This window comes from Rhizophagus irregularis, chromosome 25 (assembly GCF_026210795.1).
Source record: "Rhizophagus irregularis chromosome 25, complete sequence".
Classification (NCBI taxonomy): domain Eukaryota; kingdom Fungi; phylum Glomeromycota; class Glomeromycetes; order Glomerales; family Glomeraceae; genus Rhizophagus; species Rhizophagus irregularis.
The window spans coordinates 1,193,422-1,216,759 of NC_089453.1; the positions used below are offsets into that span (position 1 = coordinate 1,193,422).

The 23,338-nt window shown below is 29.4% G+C and overlaps 9 protein-coding genes across 10 annotated transcripts; 3 read left to right on the plus strand and 6 right to left on the minus strand.

The window, feature by feature from the left end:
- Positions 1-283: 283 nt before the first annotated feature.
- Positions 284-2,191, minus strand: OCT59_016738 (Ras GTPase; the record flags this gene model as incomplete). Its single annotated transcript, XM_066145878.1, has 7 exons — positions 284-1,158; positions 1,427-1,460; positions 1,597-1,690; positions 1,759-1,766; positions 1,884-1,905; positions 2,028-2,045; positions 2,144-2,191. The coding sequence occupies 7 exons, from the start codon at positions 2,189-2,191 to the stop codon at positions 816-818; spliced, it is 567 nt and encodes a 188-aa protein (XP_066003616.1). The 3' UTR covers positions 284-815.
- A 2,796-nt stretch (positions 2,192-4,987) lies between these two features.
- Positions 4,988-5,939, plus strand: OCT59_016739 (uncharacterized protein). 2 transcript variants are annotated; one of them, XM_066145879.1, is made up of 4 exons: positions 4,988-5,200; positions 5,261-5,411; positions 5,490-5,563; positions 5,627-5,939. In XM_066145879.1, exons 1-4 carry the CDS (start codon positions 4,999-5,001, stop codon positions 5,734-5,736), a joined length of 537 nt encoding a protein of 178 aa, XP_066003617.1. In that variant the 5' UTR covers positions 4,988-4,998; the 3' UTR covers positions 5,737-5,939. The 2 variants fall into 2 exon arrangements, with proteins under 2 accessions (XP_066003617.1, XP_066003618.1); XM_066145880.1 differs by having other exon boundaries at positions 5,495-5,563.
- On the minus strand, positions 5,655-6,425 carry OCT59_016740 (uncharacterized protein; the record flags this gene model as incomplete). Its single annotated transcript, XM_025323651.2, has 1 exon — positions 5,655-6,425. One exon carries the CDS (start codon positions 6,423-6,425, stop codon positions 5,751-5,753), a length of 675 nt encoding a protein of 224 aa, XP_025168000.1. The 3' UTR covers positions 5,655-5,750.
- A 419-nt stretch (positions 6,426-6,844) lies between these two features.
- OCT59_016741 (uncharacterized protein) lies at positions 6,845-8,672 on the plus strand (the record flags this gene model as incomplete). The annotated part of the gene is made up of 5 exons (XM_025311825.2): positions 6,845-6,881; positions 7,006-7,176; positions 7,249-7,660; positions 7,735-8,347; positions 8,425-8,672. The coding sequence occupies 5 exons, from the start codon at positions 6,845-6,847 to the stop codon at positions 8,602-8,604; spliced, it is 1,413 nt and encodes a 470-aa protein (XP_025167999.1). The 3' UTR covers positions 8,605-8,672.
- OCT59_016742 (uncharacterized protein) lies at positions 8,196-9,958 on the minus strand. The gene is made up of 2 exons (XM_025321766.2): positions 9,370-9,958; positions 8,196-9,280 (listed from the first exon to the last, which is right to left on the minus strand). Exons 1-2 carry the CDS (start codon positions 9,891-9,893, stop codon positions 8,677-8,679), a joined length of 1,128 nt encoding a protein of 375 aa, XP_025167998.1. The 5' UTR covers positions 9,894-9,958; the 3' UTR covers positions 8,196-8,676.
- Positions 9,959-10,076: 118 nt separating this feature from the next.
- On the minus strand, positions 10,077-12,660 carry OCT59_016743 (uncharacterized protein; the record flags this gene model as incomplete). The annotated part of the gene is made up of 11 exons (XM_025321765.2): positions 10,077-10,509; positions 10,584-10,738; positions 10,822-10,899; positions 10,987-11,337; positions 11,424-11,539; positions 11,614-11,742; positions 11,810-11,902; positions 11,959-12,074; positions 12,146-12,235; positions 12,302-12,445; positions 12,508-12,660. The coding sequence occupies 11 exons, from the start codon at positions 12,658-12,660 to the stop codon at positions 10,441-10,443; spliced, it is 1,494 nt and encodes a 497-aa protein (XP_025167997.1). The 3' UTR covers positions 10,077-10,440.
- Positions 12,661-13,630: 970 nt separating this feature from the next.
- OCT59_016744 (uncharacterized protein) lies at positions 13,631-15,423 on the minus strand. Its single transcript, XM_025328136.2, has 3 exons — positions 15,012-15,423; positions 14,093-14,936; positions 13,631-14,012 (listed from the first exon to the last, which is right to left on the minus strand). Exons 1-3 carry the CDS (start codon positions 15,411-15,413, stop codon positions 13,975-13,977), a joined length of 1,284 nt encoding a protein of 427 aa, XP_025167996.1. The 5' UTR covers positions 15,414-15,423; the 3' UTR covers positions 13,631-13,974.
- Positions 15,424-15,544: 121 nt separating this feature from the next.
- Positions 15,545-16,870, plus strand: OCT59_016745 (uncharacterized protein; the record flags this gene model as incomplete). The annotated part of the gene is made up of 9 exons (XM_066145881.1): positions 15,545-15,578; positions 15,665-15,675; positions 15,739-15,778; positions 15,854-15,930; positions 16,005-16,082; positions 16,161-16,202; positions 16,272-16,313; positions 16,381-16,617; positions 16,685-16,870. The coding sequence occupies 9 exons, from the start codon at positions 15,545-15,547 to the stop codon at positions 16,808-16,810; spliced, it is 687 nt and encodes a 228-aa protein (XP_066003619.1). The 3' UTR covers positions 16,811-16,870.
- OCT59_016746 (uncharacterized protein) lies at positions 16,847-18,562 on the minus strand. The gene is made up of 3 exons (XM_025321764.2): positions 18,302-18,562; positions 17,695-18,218; positions 16,847-17,632 (listed from the first exon to the last, which is right to left on the minus strand). The coding sequence occupies exons 1-3, from the start codon at positions 18,538-18,540 to the stop codon at positions 17,034-17,036; spliced, it is 1,362 nt and encodes a 453-aa protein (XP_025167994.1). The 5' UTR covers positions 18,541-18,562; the 3' UTR covers positions 16,847-17,033.
- Positions 18,563-23,338: the final 4,776 nt, after the last annotated feature.

Genomic DNA, 23,338 nt, shown 5'->3' on the forward strand with positions numbered 1-23,338 from the left:
TTATTAGTAAAATTGAAGGAAAACTAAAATTAGAATAAAAAAATAGCATTAGTTTTGAAATAAAAAGCAAAAATCAATGAAAATAAAACTATTTATTTGGTTTATATAAGAGAAGTAAAATTACCAATAGATAAAAATAATCAGTTAATGGAAAAATTACTAAAAGTAAAAAACCAAGTAAAAGAAAAAATTAGTAAATTACAGATAAGTAAAGATATATAACTTAATTTATATATTTTTTTTTATATAATTTAATTAAAAAATATTTAATTTTTAATTTCTTACATTTAAAATAATAAATTTAATAAATTTAATAAATACAAATCTTTTTAATAATTTTTCTTTAAACAAATCTCATTTTTTTTTAGCTTTTTTTGTTAAATAACATAATAATTACAATCTTGATTAGAAAAAAAAAATCCCCTAATTTAATAAAGGAATATAATAATCAAAATAAGAAAATATATAAAAGTTCAAGAGAAGGTCAGGGTTTAAATAAAAAATAACTGCATGTATTAAAAACATAACATAATTCGGAAAATGACAGTAATTCAAAAGGGTATATCAACTTTTTTATGGTGTATAATATGATGTTTGTTTAAAATATAAAAATCATGAAATACAAAATTTATACTTCGGTGTATAATATGACCCATCTCACTAATGTGTATAAAATCAAAATGCCCCATAATAATAGAAATTCATTTTTTGCTTTTTACATAACTACAAATCCTAAAATACCAATTATTAAAACCTTGCATTTTTCCTTTGACTTACCTCGATAATTTTCAAATAATTTTTTTTAAGGTAAAAAATTATAGGATTATGCATCTTGGTTTTTTGCTCTTCTTTTTTTCTCCTCGACCACCATCTCTATTTGCACGTATCATCCTTACTACTGTATAAAATGCTCGCTCAACGTTTACACATGTTTTTGCTGAACTTTCAATAAATTCACATCTGAGTTTTCTTGCCATATTCATTCCTTCTTCTCTTGAAACCTCGCGTTCAGTGATTTTATCACACTTATTACCAACAAGCATAAGAGGAACATTGTCAGTGTCTTTTACACGAGTAATTTGATCTCGAAATCGTTCAACCCGTTCAAATGTTGAACGTGAAGATATAGAATAGACTAAAAGAAAACCTTCTCCGTCTCTATCATTTAAAATATAATCAATAAAATTGATTGAATACCAGGAGAAATATGTGAAGTAATTGATAAGTGATATAAGCTGATTATTCCATGAAATTTGACACTTATAAAGTAGCAATATATATATAAAATGCTTATGTCAAACTCATTAAAAATCAAAAAATAAGAATCTTGCTTCATTAAATGCTGTTTATCATCAATATACATATAACAAAGAGATCAAGATTCATTGTTGCATTAAAAAATAGTTATAACATCTTAATAATTTACCTAATCCACTGATCACGAAGGGCAGTATACTCCTCTATTAATTTTAGTTAAGAGATAAAAAGCATATATCAATAATAAAAGATTTTTGTTAATTAACAATTTTGAATTAACTATAATATTTTATATAAACATTTTAACAATTGAAGTATGAAAACAGATAGGATACAAACCTTGTCCAGCAGTGTCCAGTACCTCTAATACACAAGGCTGGTCATCTATTACAACTTGTTTCCGATATGAATCTTCAATTGTTGGATCGTATGTCTATCAAATCAATATTACGAATTTTAATTTTTTGAAGAATTAAAAATGCATAAGTGAGACAAAATCACACACACCTCTATTAATCAGTATTAACGTATTAAAAAAGTTTGAGGATTTAAATATAAACTTTTGATTAGAATTAATTAAATACAAATGTTTCTGTAGTTAAATTAATTCAAGCTGTTAAACTTACCAACAAAATGGTTTAAGCACAGCTGTTGAATAAAGTAACATTATTATTATTTGTGTTCAGAGTTAAAAAAGTTTTATACGTAACTACAGCTTTGAAGAAATAAACTAAAAACAGATTCTCTGGTCAATTATTTTAAAGACAAACCTGAATTGTGAGAGCGGTCTAGTTAACAAAAAAAATATATATGTGTATACATATTTAATCAAAAGAATAAAATTACTTTTAGAAATCACTGAATTAGCTTAAAATATGGTTGGTACCTTCCCAACGCCACCATCTCCCAGTACAACAAGCTTATATAACATCATCTTGACGAGGTGGCTTTATCTAGGGTTATATTGACAGGAAATTAATGAGGGGTGGATAAAAGTCCTTTGTATTAGGACAATATGTAAAATGTTTAGGACGAAGAGATGTCTTTTTGCGTAACGATAATAATTTGTGTGTAAAAAATCAATATGAGAAGTCATTTGAGCAGACCGGCATGTCCGGTGACGCCATCAAAAAATATTGGTGATAATCTTTTAGGTGCATTATTTTTCTGAAGTGTATACCAGGAGCGTCAACTAATGACCAAGAATGGTTTTCAAAGCATTTGAAGCGGCAAAGATAACTGACATCTATGCGCACGCCCACGCTAAAGATAAATCTAAACGACTAAAAGTGTTGTAAAATTGAAGAATTTCTTCACCTGGTTTCCTTCATATTTTTGTTTGAGACAATTATTTCATTTATATGACCTTGATATTCTCGATATTTTTTTTGTTATCAAGAATAAGCCGTCACAACAGAAGGTAATGCTCGATTCATAAAATGATTTTTTCCTTTTAAAATTACATTTATCAAAGAATAATAAAGATTTAATTTATAGAAATTATAGAAAACAAAGAAATAAGCCATCTCTGGGTAGAACTGTCTACTTAGAAAGTATGTATAACTTAAAAATTTGCTTGGTTATTTAATAATAAATATTTATATTATTGTAAATTTATTTGTTCACAACCCAATTGCAAATTCAAATCAACGACAATGATTTAATTTTATAACATGGATATATTCCAACATAGGGTTTTCAAAGAGTTCTAGTAATTTATGTGAAGTTTACAATGAAAACTGTCCCAATAGATAAGAATGCAGATAATGCTATAAAAGTAAAAGCTTAGATGCATTTGACTTTGAAATCCTTCCAGAAGTGTGCTTACGAGGTTTGGAAAAGAAACGGTAAACGTAGTGAAAAGTTTTAATAGGTATTTTATTTTTGTGACATTATATAAAGATATTTTATTTAATTTATTAGATATCTTTGAGCACGCTGCTTAAGAACAATGTTTATAAAGTTTTCGAAACACGAAAAATAAACGTATGATTGTAGTTTATGTTACGGATAGATCTCTAGATCCAATAATGATGTCTCCAATGCTGTTACTTGGTTTCCATTATTCTTTGGGAGAAAATATAAGCCATCACATATTTTCTTTTTGTATTGGTGATGCTTTATTATTTTTCCAGATAGTTATTCGTGGACCATTGATAAATTAAAAATAATAATTTCAAAGAATGTTCAGAGAATGTATAAGTTCGGATTCAATTCGTCTTGTAAACAACCTTAGTAGAATTACGATCCGTCAATCCGCGGATTGACCTTGTACCACCATATTGCGTTTCATTAGCACAAAAAAAAATGGACTCAATTTATTATTTGTCCAATTCTTCTTTATTCTTCTTTACTTTTATTAAATTTTTTATATTGTGTATTGAGGAGATACCTCTAAAAAAATTTCATTTAATAAATTAATACTCCAAAATATGTTTATTTTCGGGTCTAACGGAAACTCTACCGGGTGTTTAAACATTTTGAATATGGACCATATGATATGACATGATCTTAATAGTGTCGTTTCATATTGGACGGCAGTGCAATCTTTAGGTGAATGGTGCTCAAGTTACGGCGTTCCTGCAATTACAGGTGTTGACACTCGGGCAATCGTCCATATTTTTAGGGTAGAATTTTAAAATAACACAAGTTTTACTTTCGATTTATCAGATCTGCTACAACTTTAATTGTATAAATACGAATAAAGATTGAAAATTTGCAAATTGATGAGAAATGCTTTATTTATATTAAAGAATAAAGAGAAAGGTGGAACTAACTCAGAAAGTAATGATGTTTACTGAGAAAGTATTCCCATTTAATGCATTATTAAATTTAAAAGTTACTTTCCTTTAATTCAATCTATCATATAATTTTTCTTTATTTTTATCAGGTGTGTTAAAATAGAGATCGTACGATTAGTGACCGTTATACTGACGGACCTTAGTCCTTAGAATAAATGCTACTCTATCAATAATTTTTACATTAATATTGAACTGTCCATCAAGCATCAACAAAATTGATTACGTGCATCAATTAAGTATTATTGAACTTTGTTATATTGCTTTAGAAATGATTGTTTAAGAACCCGATTTTGTTACACAGAACCACTTCTAAGTATGTTGAAAATATTAATTGTGAAATTGGGCAAATTGGGCATCTCTTATCGGAATGTGATGGTTACATATGGTTTACCATATTAAGAATAAGAAAAAGGACACTGCATGTTTAAGCGAAAATCACATATTGACAATAAAATACGCAATCTATTAAATCTATCAGTAGTACCTTAATAGTTATTATAATTATAATAAATGATTAAATAAGGTTTAACATCTTTTCCTGATGATCACGATCGAAATATAATTAACACAGAAAATTTTTTTAGTTAACAGGCCCAAAAATTTTCCTATATTTGTTTTATACATCCGGATCATGTGCACAGAACATGTGTAACAATTTTTTATGGTAATGCATGTGAACCAAACTTAGCCAATAAAAACCATTATTTTGGTCAGTGGCATATAGTTTAAAAAAAATTCTAACATTGAAGAAAGTCAGCAACCGAATAATTGCTAATTATTAATCAAGTTTAATTAATTATATTTTTTATAGTAGATCACGAACCTTTCAGCACCATATTTTGGGGGAAAAATTAGGCGATCAAAAATCAAAATCAATGATCACATGTTTGGATTGATTAATGGATTTTGCAATCAAAAAAAAAAAATCCGAACGATCAACATGGCTTTACTTTTCAAACGAACATTTCCATTTTCACGACTTCAGGTAGTTCCTAGTGTAACGGTACTAAAAAGGTTCAGTTCTAGAGATTTGGATTCCGATTCTTCTGCTCTTGCAATAAAGGAGTCCAAGAATGAAGTCGTTGAAACAGCACCGGAAAAATCTCGAATAATAACTGCCGATATTATTTCAGGAGCACCAAGTAAGAAAAATGGTTCATTCAATTCAGTTTAAGGATTACTGCTAAGTAATTTGATTTTAGAGGAACTTCGGTATAGAACAGTTAGAATTTACAAACCTACTAGAACGGCAATGCAATCGGGAGAACATAATACTAAACATTGGAGGTTAGATTTTGATATTTTGGAAGGAGGCGGCAGATGGGAAAATCCTCTTATAGGTTGGGCTAGCAGGTAAAAACTTGCGAGATTAACATTAGATTTTTACATTAATAAAATTAATAAAAAAAATGATATCTTTTTTTTTTATAGTTCAGATTATATGCAAGCACTACGACTTAAATTCAAGTCCAAGGAAGATGCAATTTATTTCGCTGAAAAACAAGGTGAGTTTACAACATAATTATCACTTTTAAATATACACATATAAATTTTTTTCTTTTTTTTAGGGTGGGATTATTATGTTCAAGATCATATAGAACCAAAATTTCGTAAAAAAGTTTATGCTGATAATTTCAAATATTCACCAGGAAAATTAAGAATTATTAAAACAAAATAAAAGAATATGTTTATTCATTCAAGTTGTCTAAAAGTTAAACTTATTCTCCCTTCTTTGACTAATTTTTCTTTTGGAATTGAATGTTTCCAGTATTGTTGAGTTGTTCCCTTCATAATTATCAAAGAACCATTTTCTAAAGAAATTTTATGTGTAATTTTTTTATTTTTTTTATTCCTAAATATAAAAGTTCTTTCAGCACCTAAACTAACACAAGCAATAGCCCCAAATTTTACTAAACCTTTTTCATTATCAGAATGTTCACCAATAGAATCTTGTCCATCTTTATACCAATTTAACAAAACAAAATTAAATTGAGTATTTAAAATATCTTCAATTTTTTCTTTAATTTCTTTGATCGAAGGAGGATATTCAATAGAGTCAACACCAGCTATGGTTCCAGAATATTTGTAAACTTTATTTGGATCAGAACCAAAAGAGCAAGTTAGACGAGCAGCTTTTACGGGACGACCAAATACTTTAAAGGTAGGTCGCGTCCAGTATGAGAGAGAAATTAGTTCTTGATAATATTTAGAACATACTTCTGGTGAAAATATGGAGCAATAATATATAACTTCTGCTTGAGGTATATCAAGTTGAACAAAAGTAGAAAGCGAATTTGCTTTAACCCTTTTTTTTGTTTCGTTCGTGTTAAAGTCTTTTTCCCTTTCGTATTGTTGGAGACGTTTCATTGTTTGCTACATTACATAGAATGTCGATCATTTGATGATATACTTTATGATCACGTAGCTACAATATCATGTGATAAGTAACAATTTACATATTAACATTAACACCATTAACACGCTTATCTGGCGTTCGATCCCCTTTGAAACCTTTATTAGTATAACACCATAACACCACTGGTATATCCTTGCTTCTAAACAATATTAAATACCCCAAAAACTGCGTTCATAAAATTTTATTACCGCCTTTGGAATATTTCATATGTCAATTGCCGAGGTACAGTTGGGGTATTAAAAGCTTCCCCAAAAATCTTTGTGTAAGTCAAAAAATTTAACCAATCTCAATTGATATTGGATAAGATATAAGGATATAAGACAAAGCCCCAAACACTTTTGATATATTTTTTTTTCTCAATAAAAAAACCATGCCTCCTCGTGCAAAACTTGAAGAGCTCATAGACGGTTAGTATCGAAAAGCGCGTAGCAAAACGCCGTAATAACTTTATTACTACTTTTGTAATCTAATGATACTCTCAGTTTTTGGCTCTATTTTTCTTTATATTTATATTTTAATTGTTGAAAATAGGGCCTAAAAACTTTAGAAGAGCAGATGTTATCAGAACATTTGAAAAAAAAGGCAACGACCAAGATCCTTGGTATATTGTTGTTGATAATAAAGTATATGACATCAAGGATTTTGTGTCTGACCATCCCGGAGGGGCAGTGATTTTGACTCAAATCGGCAAAGATTCAACTGGTATGCATGTGTAATGTGATATTTAATATCGTGATCTAATTTAATGCGTGACATATATTAATTAATTTCTAGATGCGTTTTATAATTTTCACCCAAATGAGGTTATTGAAATTTTGGCAAACTATTATGTCGGTGATATTGCTCAAGAAGATATTATTACCTCAAAAGAAGGTTTTGCACAAGAATTGCGAAAATATAAGGAAATCTTTAAAAAAAAGAATTACTTTAAGTCATCAAAATTATATTATGCTCAAAAAGTAATTCACAACATCATCATTTGGGCGACTTCAGTTACAATTTTGGCTAAATTTGGGGATAATCTTTTCGGTGTTCTTCTATCAGCTGCAATAATGGGCTTATTCTGGCAACAATGTGGTTGGCTATCTCATGATTTTCTCCATCATCAAGTATTTGATAACAGAAAATATAATGACTTGATGGGTGATTTTCTTGGCGGAATTTGTCAAGGATTTGATCCATCCTGGTATGAATGATATTTAAATTAAAAATTAAGTATTTGATATTTATAAATAATTCTTTATTTAATATTTTATAAAGGTGGAAAGATAAGCATAACACCCATCATGCAGAACCAAATGTTCATGGACAAGATCCGGATATTAATACGCATCCAATTTTGACTTGGTCAGAGCATGCACTCCTTGATATATTTGATCCAGAAATGGCTGAAATAAATGCTAAACTACTCCCACAGTGGATTGTAAGATTCATGATTAAATATCAAACTTTAAGTTATTTCCCAATTTTATGCGTGGCAAGGGTCTCATGGTGCATACAAAGCATTCTTTTTGTTCTTCCTAACGGACAAAATGGAAAACCTGCAGATGCTCGCATGCCAATTTCTTTGACGGAACAACTTTCACTTGGAATACATTATATTTGGTATTTTTATATATTATCTTTTATAAGCACTTGGAATTTGGTTTTCATATTTTTCATCACATCGCAAGCAATATGTGGTTTATTATTGGCTTTGGTATTTGCGTTGAATCATAATGGTATGAAGATTCTCACGGAAGAGGAAGCCCAAGAAATGGATTTTTTTATTAAACAAGTTATTACTGGAAGAAATGTAATTGCTTCAAATCCAGAATTACAATTTATCGTAGATTGGTTTTGTGGAGGATTAAATTATCAAATTGAACATCATGTAAGAAGAAAGAATTAATCTTTTGTGTATAACTTATAATAATGATTTAAATATATAATTTTATTTTATACTTGTAGATCTTTCCTACTCTTCCGCGTCACGTCTTTCATAAAGTCCAACCTATTGTTCAAACATTATGCGAGAAATATGAAATACCTTATCATAAAACTACATTTATGGAAGGCACAAAAGAAGTTTTCAATCGATTGGGGCAAGTTTCTGCTGCGTGTTGGAAATTAGATCGAAAATTAACTTAATTTATATACATATATACATGTATAATTTTTTTTTTTAAAAAAAAAAATAATTATAATTTTAAATATTTAAAATTATTTTAAAAGCTCTGATAAATTAAATTCATTAGTTTCATTATCTTTCATGAAAACACCTTTTTCAGTAACTATAGCAGTAATTAATTCAGCAGGTGTAACATCAAAACTTGGATTCCATACTTTAACACCTTCTGGAGGCAATCTTACTTTTTTAATTTCTAACTCATTTTCAACAATCCCTTTCACATAAATAATCTCATTACCGTCTCTTTCTTCAATAATTATATCTTTTCCACTTTTAATATTAAGATCAATACTTGTACTTGGAGCAGCAACTATAAACATTTTATTATGGTATTTTGCAGTGATAGCCAACTGATAAGTGCCAATTTTATTTGCGGTATCTCCATTTGAAGCTACTCTATCAGCTCCAACAATTATAGCTTCAATATTATCTTTATTTAAAGATAAAAGAGCAGAAACCATTGAATCACAGATTAAAGTGCTTGTTATCTTATCGTGAATTAATTCATAAGCGGTCAACCTGGCCCCCTGATTATATGGACGAGTTTCTGTGAAATAAGCGTGAGAAAGCTTATTCTGAGAATATAAAGACCGAATAATTCCAAGTGCTGTTCCATACCCTGCTGTTGCTAAAGATCTAATAATAACAACAATAATAATAATAATAAAGGATTAAAGAATAACTTAGCACTGTAAAAAAAATTTAACTTTTTTCCATTTACTTACCCAGTATTGCAATGAGTAACAACGCTAAATTTTTCAATTTGACTTTCTTTTGCGATAAATTCTGCTCCAAATTTTCCAATGTTTTTATTATCTTGTATATCATCAATTAACATTTTCTCGGCTTCTTTAACTATTTTCTCAATAATAATTTTAACGTCATTTTCTTTTTCTGTGATGTTCCATAAAATATCTGAGGCACGAAATAAATTAACTGCTGTTGGTCGAGAAGACTTTAAATGGTCAAGAGAAGATTTAACGTAACCCTTTAAAGATTCTTGATCCTTAAACATTGGACAAGTCGGATTTGAATATTGTAAAAGAAGATCTACTGCTAATGATAAAGCCGCTACTATTCCTATAGCTGGTGCACCACGAACTTTCATCTGTTTAATTTGTTCATAACCTTCTTGAGCACTTGTTATTGATTCATATACTGTTTTGTGTGGAAGTAAAAGTTGATTTAGAATCTTTAACGAAGGAGGAGAACGCGTGTAAATAACTGTTGAAAGAGAATTTGTTGACATTTTTTCTAGAAAAAAGTTTATTAATCCGTGAAAATAAAAGGATTGGAATATGATACCAAGGTTACTATCATACTAAGAAGTTTCGATCATGTTGAAAACTATTTTGAAAACTCGTGGTTACAATCATGACATCACGATCCACGGATCGTTATACAGTCAACTCTCTCTAAGTGCGCACCGACCATAATGAAAATTATGAAAATTTGAAAAAACGTGCATTTAGGGAGGGTGTGCATTAGAGAGAGAAATTTTATATGATCTCTTGACTGAGTAAGAGGGTGCATTTAGAGAAAAAATATATAATACGCGCACTTAGAGAGAGTGCACTTATAGAGAGTTGACTGCAAAATAAGAGCAGTTTTCATTGAAATAAAATGTAAAAAAAATCTAGGAAAATATATACTTAATGTAGTTAATGTTCACCATTATTAACGAATGGATACGTTTATCGAAACTATTAACATTCCAACTAAAAATGATTTTGCATCAAATGCTAACAGAAATTTAATTGAAGATCTGAACAAAATTAATTTGATAAATTATTTTATTAAATTAAATCAAAAGCGCAAATAGGATTATTTTCAATCATGGTCAAATTTACTTTATGACCAAGTAACTAAATAAAAAATGAATAATTTAAATACATATCATTCATAATAATTAATAAGAGCATTACGAAGGTAATTTTACCTCTCGGATATTTTCTAATCCGTATTTAATCATAGCAGGTCGTTCTAAACCTAATCCCCAAGCAATAACGCGTATTTCTGGATCAAGGCCCATAGGTTCCAGCATTTCGGGGCGAAACATACCCGAATTCCCGATTTCTACCCATTTACCCAAGCCTAATTTTAAAACAAGCTGTAAATAATTCCTTGTAGATTTTCGTGTAATTTAATATATAGTAAGTACAATAAGTCTTTTATACCTTCATGATATGAAAAAATTTCCATACTTGGTTCGGTGTACGGATTGTAAGCAGGTTTGAAACGGAGATTCTTAATTCCTATTGTAAGATTAATTGGTTTTTTATATGAAAAATATATATACAATGAATCAAAGAATTGAATGTATTATTTAAAGAAGGAATTACCCATCTTTTCATAAAAAGTTTCCATAAACCCAATCAAGTCTCCGAGCGTTAAACCTTTATCAGCAATAACACCTTCCACTTGGTGAAATTCAGCTAAATGTGTAGCATCAACAGTCTCATTTCTGAAAACACGATCAATAGAAAAATATTTCACCGGTTTGAATTCTTTTTGAGCAAGATTATACAACATAAAAGATGATACAGCAGTAGTGTGTGTTCTCAAAAGTAATTTTTGCGCTTCTTCAATTTTCCAGTCATAGCCATATCCAGTGGAACCGTACCCCCCAACAGAATGTACCTTTTTTACACGTTCAAGGTAATCTGTGGGAAATTGTGTACCAACTGCGGGATCTAAGTTTGAAATATTGTGCGAAAAAATTGAATAATCCAAAAATTGATTACTGATACATAAAAATTTTCGGCCCTATATTATTTACCTTTTATGAAAAAAGTATCATGTGCATCCCGTGCAGGATGTTGTTGAGGCTGGAAGAGCGCGTCAAAATTCCAAAAGGATGATTCTACAAATCTATTAGTTGGCATTTCTTCGAAGCTAATACAACATATTCAAACATTCAGATTATTAAAATATATATTAAAATAATTTAAAAGATGTGAGAAAATTACCCCATTTCAAAGAAGATTTGTCTCAATTCTTCTCGGATTTTCATCAACGGGTGTAAATGACCACCTGAAGGAGGTATACCAAGAGCATCAAAATTATATTTCTTGAAATTTGCTTTCTTCCATTCTCCACTAAAAATAAAAATAAAAATCAATACTGTAATAAACGTAATGGATTGAAATATATTATTTACAATACCTTTGAAGCATTTCAAAGGTTATATCACGTGCTTGCTTCTCAATAGTTAAAGAAAATTTTGGCCCTTTCGTAACTGAATAAGAAATAATTTTGCTAAAAGGATGTAAATAAAATCAAAAATGAATACCAAATAAAATATGATAACATACTGTTTATCGCATAATCTCCTTCTTTTCAAATCAGCAATAACATTTGGATCAGAATGTTTTCCTGTCGAGCAAATTATATCTAAATCAATGCGCGTTTGATCTATAATCGAGTTTACCTTTGCAATTTCATGCATTTATTTTAGTAATTTACTAATTAATAAAAAAATATGCATAATTTAAACCATACTGCACGAATCAGATTGTCTCCTTTTTTAGTGATCCACTTATTTTTAAAAGCTTTTCCTTGTCCAATTTTAGCAGCGTTTCCCAAAAGTTTCTACATTATGGAGCTCTATTAAAAATTTTTTCATACATAATAAATAAAAAACGAAGTATCCGAAACCTGCAATTCTGGGATGGATAATCCCTCATCGCCAGCAGGAATGGCTTCAAAGACATTAGCTTCATGACTACCCTTGTCCACAATTTCATCCCCTTCATCTGTAAGTACCCAGATTTCATCCTCGATAGTATCGTATTCAACCATCTAAATCAAAGATATAAATTAGATATAGTAATATAAGAAATAATAAATATAAAGAATATCACCTCTTTGTCAACCAAACTTTTTAAGGCACCTAATAATACTAACTGGTCCACTTCCTTGCCATCAGAAGCTTTAAATTCTTTGGTATTTTCAATTGAACCTTTGGAATCAAGAGTGGTAAGAACGAGAGTTTGAAGTTCTTCAGTGGTCGTCATTATGAGCGAAGAAAAGATGATAAAAAATCTTGATTAATTTTGGGAGAATTTTATTGTTGATCATTGCCGATCAATTTCAAGAGTACAATTACTACAATATTAACATATTAACGTATGAACTGGCCAGAGTTTAGGAGTTATGCACTTGCACGTGGCATATGACGTAATTTTTGGCAGGCAAAGCAAATTTTTAAAAAGATCATTTAAAAGGATCTATTTACTAGCTTTTATTAAAAACTATAATATAGTTATAAATTTCACCTACTCTGCAAGTTTACTTAGGATTCAAATGGCGATTTTGACTTTACATATAAACGATTGATTTACCTCTTTGCCAATCATTACCAAAAATGGATTTAGCGAAGAAAAATTTGTCAAATGAATCGCTTTTGTCGCTCCAAGTAAACTTGCAGAGCAGTCGACATCTACCATAAACTTTAAAGACTAAAAAACTTTCTTTTTTTATGATTTTGTTGCGCCACAGTCGGCTGGCTGCGCCACAAACTGGCACGAAGGCAAATTACACGTGATTTGCAATATTTGTGCCTGTTGCTATATAAAATGATTTATATCCACATATTACAGCGTTTAAAATGACATTTGGTAATCTCTTCTATACTTAGTATAAGGTTCTTTGGTTTTAAATAAATATTAATTATCCAAATGCTATTTTCTCCTTCAAGATCTTTAAATGTAGATCCATGCTCTATTCGTCTGAGCTGTGCTAAATTGACCTTTTTGGTATTTTGTTTTTTTAATTTATTACTGGGGACTCATTTATTTATTTTATTGAAAATTCGTCATAAAAAAATCATCTTTTTAAAAGGTTTGTTCAATAATGAAAGCCGAACGTTCATAGAATATTGTTCAAGAAATTATTGTGTGGTGATCGTCACCGGTCTAGAATTTCTTTTCGAATTTTGACTAAAATATTTGATCTAATAATGATATAATTATTATACGTGTGAATAAGTGTTAAAAGAGAACTTATTGTTTGATAATTTATTGAATTTGAAAAATTCGATACATACATACACAAGAATTTAGACAGAAAAAAAAAATTCGATACATATAATATATGAAATTGATGTGTTTTATACATGTATATCTTCTATTTGCCATCGAAAAACCAAAACTTTTTACTGCACTCATTTTATTGCCCTTTCAAGATGACGGAGCATTAAAGGAACCTCTAGTATTATATAAAAAAGCTTATTAGTTTATTAGAAATTTGAGGGATTAATATCGTAGAGTTTTGATACATGAAAATTAAAAATTTCAAGAATATTTATAAAATGCCAACAGGATAGAAGGTTATAAATCTGGAATCTCCAAATCAATTAATCTCGAATCTTTGAATATAATAAAAAATAAAATCAGCAAATCGAATTAGAATATTAGAATTAAAATTGATATCGTAGTTGATGCTTACCAGCATTTTCAAATTGAGAAGGATGATTTGGTAAAAGTGGTAAAAGACGACTTTTATAAATGGCCTGAGGATGCGTTGTGTAAGTAATTTCTGATGTTGGAGGACTAGATCCTGATGAATCAATTTTTTGTCGTTGTTCAATTTCTCTAACCTGACTCCAAAATTCATCATATTCTTCCGATTCAAAAACTCCAAACCATTTACCAATTTGATACTTTAAATCATGAGAAGTTGGTCGATTTTCGGGCTTGGCATCCCAGCATCGTTTAGTTAATTGGATGAACAATTTAGGTGTAATATCAGCGTTAATGTGTGGACGGAGACCTTGACAGACATTCATCGCAAGATGAATATCATGAGGAATATCTTTGTAAGGTGGTAAACCTGATGACATTTCATTCATGAGAATTCCAAATGAATAGATATCTGCCGATTGTGTATATTCATGTTTACACAACACTTCGGGCGAGACATAAGGTAAGACTCCAAAGACTGGTCGTTCTTTTTTGGAAGACTCATGATTTATGGGTTTGCATAAACCAAAGTCTGTAATACATGTATCCTCAAAGTTGAATAATACTATATTTCCACTATGGAAATCACGGTGAGTCAACCCAGCATTGTGGATATCATCAAGTCCTTTAAGTATTCCATACAATATTTTAAGTTTCTGATACCAGTCCATTGAAAAAAAATTTTTATTTAAATAATTCCGAAGACTCCCCTCTTCTGCAAATCTCATTACCATCATAAAATCTTCGGTTGCTGGATCCTTAGTTATTCCGTAACATGGAATGATTTTGTATCCTCCTTTCGTACCGATTGATTGTATTTGATGTTTAATCTAAAGGTTTCAATGGATATTGGATAATATAAGTATTCATAAGTGATTATTAAATACATGATATAATATTTTTACCTCGTCGAAAAATTCAGGAGGAATTTCCTTTGAATTGAATAAACTTTTTAAAACAACTTTAGTGTCACCAAGAAGTTCACCGCGCCTTGACCAGTCTTTTTTTTCAACATTCCATTTATAAATATATCCATTTTTCCACGTAGCTTTATATACTTTACCATATCCTCCTTGTGATAGATATTCAACGTCGGTAAATAGTTCATAGGGAATCCACTCCAATTTTTGAAAATGGTCCAAAGCGTTGAGCTGTGTTTCTTGAATAAACTTATCAATAATACTATTTCCGCTTGTCCAACTGTTGAAGTGTTGTTGAAAATGACGTGCGTTACAAGGTTTGCACCAAATCCAGATATCTTCACTAGGACATTGCTCTCCACATTCTTCACAAGTGTAAAAAAGCATGGTGCTTGCTGAAAGGAATGACTATCATCGTGCTACTACATATAGGGAGGCAAAAAATTACACAGTGTCTTACAAAACAAATCTATTCCTGTCCCTTTTCTGTTAATTCGTTTTTTTTTTCATATTTAAAAATGAAAATAACTCATTGCATCTTTGATATGGATGGTTAGTACTTTTTCTTTCGTGATATATACTTTAGTCGGTTTCTCACTTCTTTATTTATACATTATATTTCTGTTCTTTTGACCTAGGTTTACTACTGGTATGTTTAATCGTTCATTCACTTAGAATAAATAAGTCCTACTGCTAACTCATAACTTTACAGGATACGGAACGAATCTATTATGAAGTGACATGTAATAATCGTAATAAATTAGTCTACTATTGAGTGTTGCTACTTCAAACGCATATCTAATATGCGTGTTCAAATTTTTTATCAGCTGAAATTCTGGGAAGATACGGGAAAACTTATACATGGGAGCTTAGGTCACTCTCATTGGGACTTCGACAATATGATGTAAATTTCGTCACTTATATCTAGTGGTTACAATCTAGAAAGTAAATCTTATACTATAATTATAATTTATTTAGTCTGCCGATCTCTTGGTAAGGGAAACCGGTATTCCCATGTCGGTGGAAGAGCTCATGAAGGAACGAAATGAAAAAAACGTATGATTTGTTTCATTTCATTTAAAGATACTTGTTTTATGATTTTAATTTAATCGAGTTATTTCCTTAATTGTAAAGATTGAAAGATTTCCTAATGCCAGACCTATGCCCGGTGTCATGGTTAGTTATTATAAATCGTTTAATAAGTTACTATATTATTAAATAACACATTTTAATCATTCAAATAAGAGGCTTATAAAGCATTTGAAAGCCCATAATATTCCCATAGCAGTAAGTGTTCTGATATGATACACAAGAGTGTACACATGAAATATTAAATTTATAAATAATGAAATAGGTTGCAACGAGTTCAAGTCGTGATAATTTCGCCGTCAAATCTCTCAATAATCAAGAACTTTTCAGTATGTTTGATAGTATCACTTGTGGGGATGATCCGGATGTCAAGAATGGGAAACCTGCACCAGACTTGTTTCTTTCTGCTTGGAAAAGTATGGGTAGTCCACCTTTAGATCAGTGCTTGGTATTTGAGGATGCAATTAATGGGATCCAGGCTGCAAAGAATGCAGGAATGCACGTAGGTTTACATTTTATTAAAGAGTAAGAAAGTTTTAAACCTTGATCCAGTTTTTGCTTTTTTTTAGGTGGTTTGGGTCCCAGACCCTAATATAGCACTACTACATCCAGGTAATAATGATACAGACGAAATCCTTTCTTCTCTAGAAGATTTTGATCCAGCAAAATATGAGTTACCACCTTTTGATAGTTAAAGGATATTTAAATAGATTATCCATTTATGTTTTGATACAATTAATAAATATTGTTGATTATAATATATTAAGTTTATTCAATAATCAAGAATAACAAGACATAACATTCAAGTTTATTTAATATAATTGATAAGTCAAACCTTATATCATCTATTAATCCAATTTTTATATAAAGAAAATATAAGATATGACTAGTTAGTGATTTCTCTCCCTATAAAATTGACTAAGTTCCTTCGCTAAATTGTACCACGGCATATTTCCCAGAATACATCCAGCCTTCTTCCACAGCGTTCAACCTTTCTTCAACTCCTTTTTCAAGACCAACGAAAAGATCAGACTTACCAGTTCTCATAGTTAATACTGGTGGTGCGCCTTTCGCACTTGCCAACGGCCCGATGGCTTCTTTAAAAGGCGCAGTAGTTTCCCACTTACAATCATATACCAACTTTCTATAATTCAAATCGCCTTTAAATATCACAAGCTGAGACTTACATAAGTCAGCATATAAGTCTGGTGCCTGCTCTGCTAGGTGCCAATATGAATACGGTGATGTCCAGAAATAGTCCTCAGTAAAGATCCATTGGAAATTTACAATGTAAGATTGCCAACGACTAGCAAGCTTTTTGAGAGACAATTTTTCTAGTTCAGAGGCGAATGAAAAGAAATCATCACTTTGAAGTGTTTGGAAGAGCCAGTCGAAATCATACCGCGTTGTGTCTGAAACAAACCATGGAATTGGTTTGGCATGTAAGTGGATCTCTCGTGCATAACCGGATTGGATTAGCCAATCTGCAAAAACTAAATCTCCGTAGAGTTCAAATCCTAAATTGAAAAAATAAATGATAAATTTCCATATTCATTTTAGACTTAAGTATGAGACGTACCAGCATTATCTAGAATGAGGTCCATCCTAGCATAACGGCATTTTAAGATCCATTCCCATACTTTCGCCAAATCATTCACCAAAATATTTTTCTCTGATTCCTCCATACGTTTTGTTCCGGCACTTTGCAATTTCTTAACTTCATCAAAACTAAAATTAGTCAACATAGATAAATCTGTTGCATTTCCCCAAAGTGATATTTGTGCAAGTTCATGGAAGATTATTTCATCGGTCTCTATGTCTCTGTTATCTGCGTTCACTTTTGGAGCAGAAATTAATTCATCAATGCGTTTAGCAATTTCGATAATTGTAGCAAAGGAGGCTCTGAAAGAATCTTCTTTTTGACGAAAATAAGGATCATAGCTGCGCCATTGTTTGGTTTCTGCAAGCGTTGAATGAATTATACGGTATAAGTAGCATTCTGCAAATAACCAAGTTGCAGAGTACCAGTCTTCACCATTGAAATAAGTATTTAAAACATAGTTGTATGTGTCGATATCTGGCGCTTCACTAGCTTCAATTGGGCTTTTACAAACAATAAGTGTTTAATATAGATGAAAATAATAAAGATTAAAGGAAAATATCTGTAAACTTTCAAGCAAACATACATCAATGGTTTTTTTTGCTGTATTTGGTATTTAAGTTCTGTTAGGGAATCCGCAATTCTTTTTCCTTCTTGAATTTTATCAACTTCCAAAGGGCCAAGTGAATTAATAGTTTTATATATATCATCAATAACTTTTTCTAAAATTTCAGGCCATCGTTTTTTTGCGGTAATATATGCGAAAGTATTTTTATCTGTTGCTTGAAGAGCAGGTCGTGGAGGGTTTGCCGGATTTACTGCCATAATTGTCAAGAGACATTAGTACGTAAGAAATGCATGCGAATTTACCGGTTTTATTTTAATAATGCTAATCCTTATTACAACATTCCTAACTCAAACTTTTCATATGATAAACATTGCGTTTCGCTTGATACATTAATATAAAACTTTGTAATTTAACCAGGCAGAAAAAAGTATTTGAAACATAAGATTAATGAATGAAATTCAGTGTTTTTTGATAACACCACCTTTGAAATCATCGGCAATTTTTATTGTCATGAAATCAAAAGTCCAAGTTGTGTCATTTTTTAGTAAAAAGCAAGCTATATGTAATATAGTTTATCAGTTAGCTCGTTACTATTTTGTCTAACAGTGCACATAAAGTATAAAGAGTTAATAGTCTCAATAATAAGAATTTCTAGTTAAATTATTGTAATGGAAAAAATTTAGTTTCCGATAATTTACATTTAAAAAACACAATAAAAACTAAATTTAGTATTAATTCAGACTTCAATAATTTCATATTAATTAATATATGTATACGATTACTTTCACTATTTTTTTACTTAAATTTGAATTAGAATGTCTCCAGATTGTTTTATCTTTTAACACATGGTTGTCATTACTTAGAATAACGAAAGACGAAATTTTTTTTTTTTTGATATTAGTCAAATGCACCTTGCCAATCAATTTTGCTAATCGCTGATAGTAATTTAATTGTATGCTTTTTATTAATTAAATTTGGTTTTTTATAATTTTTAAGCCATATAATTAAATTTTTTCAAAGAATATCTTATTATAAAGGGTATATTTTATATTTTTTCAAAAGTTTATTATAAGGTAAATTATGTTATATGAAAAGTATTTAAATAAATAAATATATATATATAATATATATATAACAAGTTGATACCCCTTATATAGTACTGATTACTGAAGTATATAATATTCTTAAAAATACCTTGTGTTAATTTTATCCAAAATTCAATATTTAATCAGTTATTTTATATATAATACTAAGGTTTCATTTACTTATAAAATGGGTCATTCCAGGTCTAATATAAAAATCATATGGAATGTTTTGGTTAAAATTTAAGTTATTGTATTTTAATCTAGTCATATTAAAAAGTATAATACATTTGATTTATTCATTATTTATATATATAGTGTAGATATTTCACAACTATAGCATGTGACTGTAGGAGGTACCTTTATATTTATTATTTTAAAATAGTGGCAATTATATTGTAATTTAAGTATAAATTGCAGTTAATCAATATAAACACTTTTATTTTAATATAACTTATACATTTATAAAACAGACAATAAAAATCTCAATTTTTTAAAAAAAATTCTCCAACTTAGCTAATTAACCAATAGAATTTAAGAAAAATTAAGGTAAAAATCATCAATAAAGAACTATTGTGATCTTTATTATAAATAAATAAAGTCCTAGTATAATATCTTTTTCTTTATATAATTCTTTTTAAAATGCTATTTAAATTAGACAAACTTTTTAAATAAAATCTAGAATACTGTACAGTCAACTCTCTTTATAGTCACACATTTGGAATAGCCATTTTTTGTGATTATAAAGAAGTGTAACTATATACAAAACATACATAAAAATTAAATTTTTAATACATTTTATTATATTTTATTAAAATATATATATATATATTATTAAATCAGCAACCAATAATCATAGAAAAATGCAATACAATTTGTTAGAATCATCTCATTGAGACAAATCGAATGGTAGTAGTTTCATCTTTCTACGATTACTGGCTGATAAGATATTTAGCGAAATGTCAAAAATTGGCATTTTAATATTTCTTGATTTATGTTTACTGCGCCGCTAAACATTTTTATTAATATTTTAGCATCCAGTGATTATAAAAGGATAATTAATAGTTCTTTAGAATCGTCTAATTGAGACGAATCGAATGGTAATAAGATCATCTTTTTAGGTATGATAGATCATGATTTATCTAATAATTTATTATTTTAACTTTTTTTTTGTATAACTCGTAATCTATAAATATATGGTTTATAGTATTTTGAAGATATATACCTTCAAATTTTTACTTTTTTTAATAAAACGTTTCATTAATGTTTTTATTTTTTTTTCTTTTTGTAGGTTCAAGACTAAGGTTGCTTGCCGAAACCTAGGGGTTTAGGCAAGATGGTGTTTCGCCAAAAAGCAAAATTCTGCTGAAACTATATTAAAGTTATATTAAAAAACTGGCAAAATTTTGGAAAAAGATGAAACTGCCAAAACTTATTATAAATGCCAAAACTGCCGAAACTCTGCCGAAACTATAATAAATCTATAGTAAAATTTTGATGAAACTAATCGTAGGATTTTGAAGAGATTTAGACAAGCAACCTTATTCAAAACATCCATTTAGAAAGCTTAAGTGGACTTTTAAAGTATAGAAAACCTAAAGATTCATAAGTACAAATATAAATCTTTTTTTTTATTTTTTTATTATATGAATAGTTACTAATTGTTCTTTTTTTACTTTTTTTTAAATCCAGTTCTCAGGTGGATTTTTGAAATACAAATCCCAAAGATTCATAAATACAAATTTTTCATTTTTTTTTAATATTATAAACAGTTACTAACTGTTCTTTTTTTTTTTAAGTTCAGTAAATTTCTAAGTTCTTTTTTTTTTTTTTTTTTTCTGCAATGCATTTGATAGTTTATTAAATAGTAAAATGACTTCAGATATTACATATAGTAAATAAAAAACCTAATTTAACCATCTAATATAATTTAACTACCAAACCACTCGTCATGCTACATTGAAAGCACATTACGCGCACTCACAGCAAAAGCGAAAAATCAGGCATCAATCGTCACCAATCAGCTATCTGATTGGCGACGATTGGTGCCTGATTTTTCACTTTTCGATCTGCGACTGTCAGGTAAAGTTTTTGCTCAGAGGGTATAGTTCATGTGAAATGGCCATTCTTAGCATAAATGCCCCTCTTTCTTCACAAGGCATTCACAGGACCTACTACATTGCGAATAAAAAAAAGATTATATTGATAAAGAATAAAACTCTAATATATAAATTCCATCCAGATCGATCCTTCCACAAATGTCCTGAAAGTGTAAGGAAAGAGAAGTTTCTTCTATTCAAGTCATAGGATCCAAGGAACGCATTACAAAACTAGAACTGACCAGTTGTAGATAAAGCAAAACATTTTCCATTCTTGAAGTCAACTAGTGTAAGGTCTTATTTACCATTTGAATGTTGCAAGGTGTAAAGAGAGGTAGATTTTAACATCAGATGTTCATTATCACAACTTAATTTCTTAAACACTGTAGACTGCCACCCATCATTAACCTCATCTAACCAGTCAAGGTAAGCTCTATCCAAATTTTTAAGAAAACGTAAAAAGATAACACTATAACTAAATCTAAAAAAAATAACTAAACATATATAAAAAATAAAAAAAAATAAAAAATATATATGAAATGTAGAAGCAAATAAGAAAATCTGGGCGCTATAACATCGAATTTTGTCTTTATCCTTCTTTCTCTGGGTGTGTAAGCACAGTCGAAGATGAGGTCTAGGGTCTTTATTGAAGGTTGTTTAAAGAGAAACCAGAGGCGGTTAGTTCTATAATATCAGATAAAGGTTAGACTGAACATTACACCAAAAAAGCTATTGATATTCCATAAGAGATAATCCGCTCTATGAGTTATCCCAAATGGAAGTTTTCTTCTGAGTTTTGAATTATTTGTTGTTATACCGGCAGTTTTCAGAAAATATCCAAGAACGCGTCAAGTTTGCGACGTGTTTTAATTCAAAATGCTTCAGGTAGTATCCTAATCAGAAGTCTTGTAACTTGACGAATAGAAAATGCCAGTGAGTATGAATAAACAATAGGTGTTGTAGAAGAAGGTAAAGGCAAAATTTGTTCGTATCATTCAAGTAGGCTAGTTAAAGTTTTCCAGAGGTATTTTTGTGTGAAGTGCTTATAGTGTTGTAGAACCGTCACGTGTTTCTTGATAGTTTGGTCAAGTATCTTAAAAAATGATGGTCTGTTAGTGTAAAGAAAATTACTGTAGAGAAAGTCCATAAAGTCCTTGTTATTCAGGAGTTTGTTGGTCGCTCTTTCCATGTTCAAGGTTTGGATATTTCACTTATAAAAGGTAGCTTAATATTATCTTCATCTCGTCGTAGTCCAAAGCTTGCTTGTTCTAGGCGATATACCTTTCCAGACCATCTTGAGTTCAGGAACCCACAAAGAAGAAAACCGTGTAAGATAGAAAAAAAATAAAGAAAAAAATTGTATTTAATACTAAAATAAACTGTTACAGGTTCTTTGCTGTCAAGGTTTTACTTGAAGTATTTAAAATAAAATAAAAGTATATAAACTATAAGCGAAAAAATAAAAAAAAAATAATAAAAAATATTATTGAAAAATTATGGTCCAAACGTTTAGCGGAAAGAGTCCATCTCAATTTCTAAGTTCTAAAGAATAAAAGATTAAGATTCATAAGTAAATATAAATCTTGGTTTTTTTATTATTTTTATTAGTAAATTTTTTGGCATATGAATCTATAAGAATTCCTTAGATTTTTCTAGAATTCTTAAAAATCTGATAATTTGCAGATTTCTTAAAAATCTTTCAATGAATTATAAAGTTCTTTAAGATTTTTATAAATTATTAGATTCTTAAAAATTTTCAATAAAAAATTCTTTAAGGAATTTTTAGAATTATTTTATTAAAATTGCATTTATCAATTAACAGTATATCAAACTAAAGTATGATATAAAATTATATATTATGTGCTACACAAATA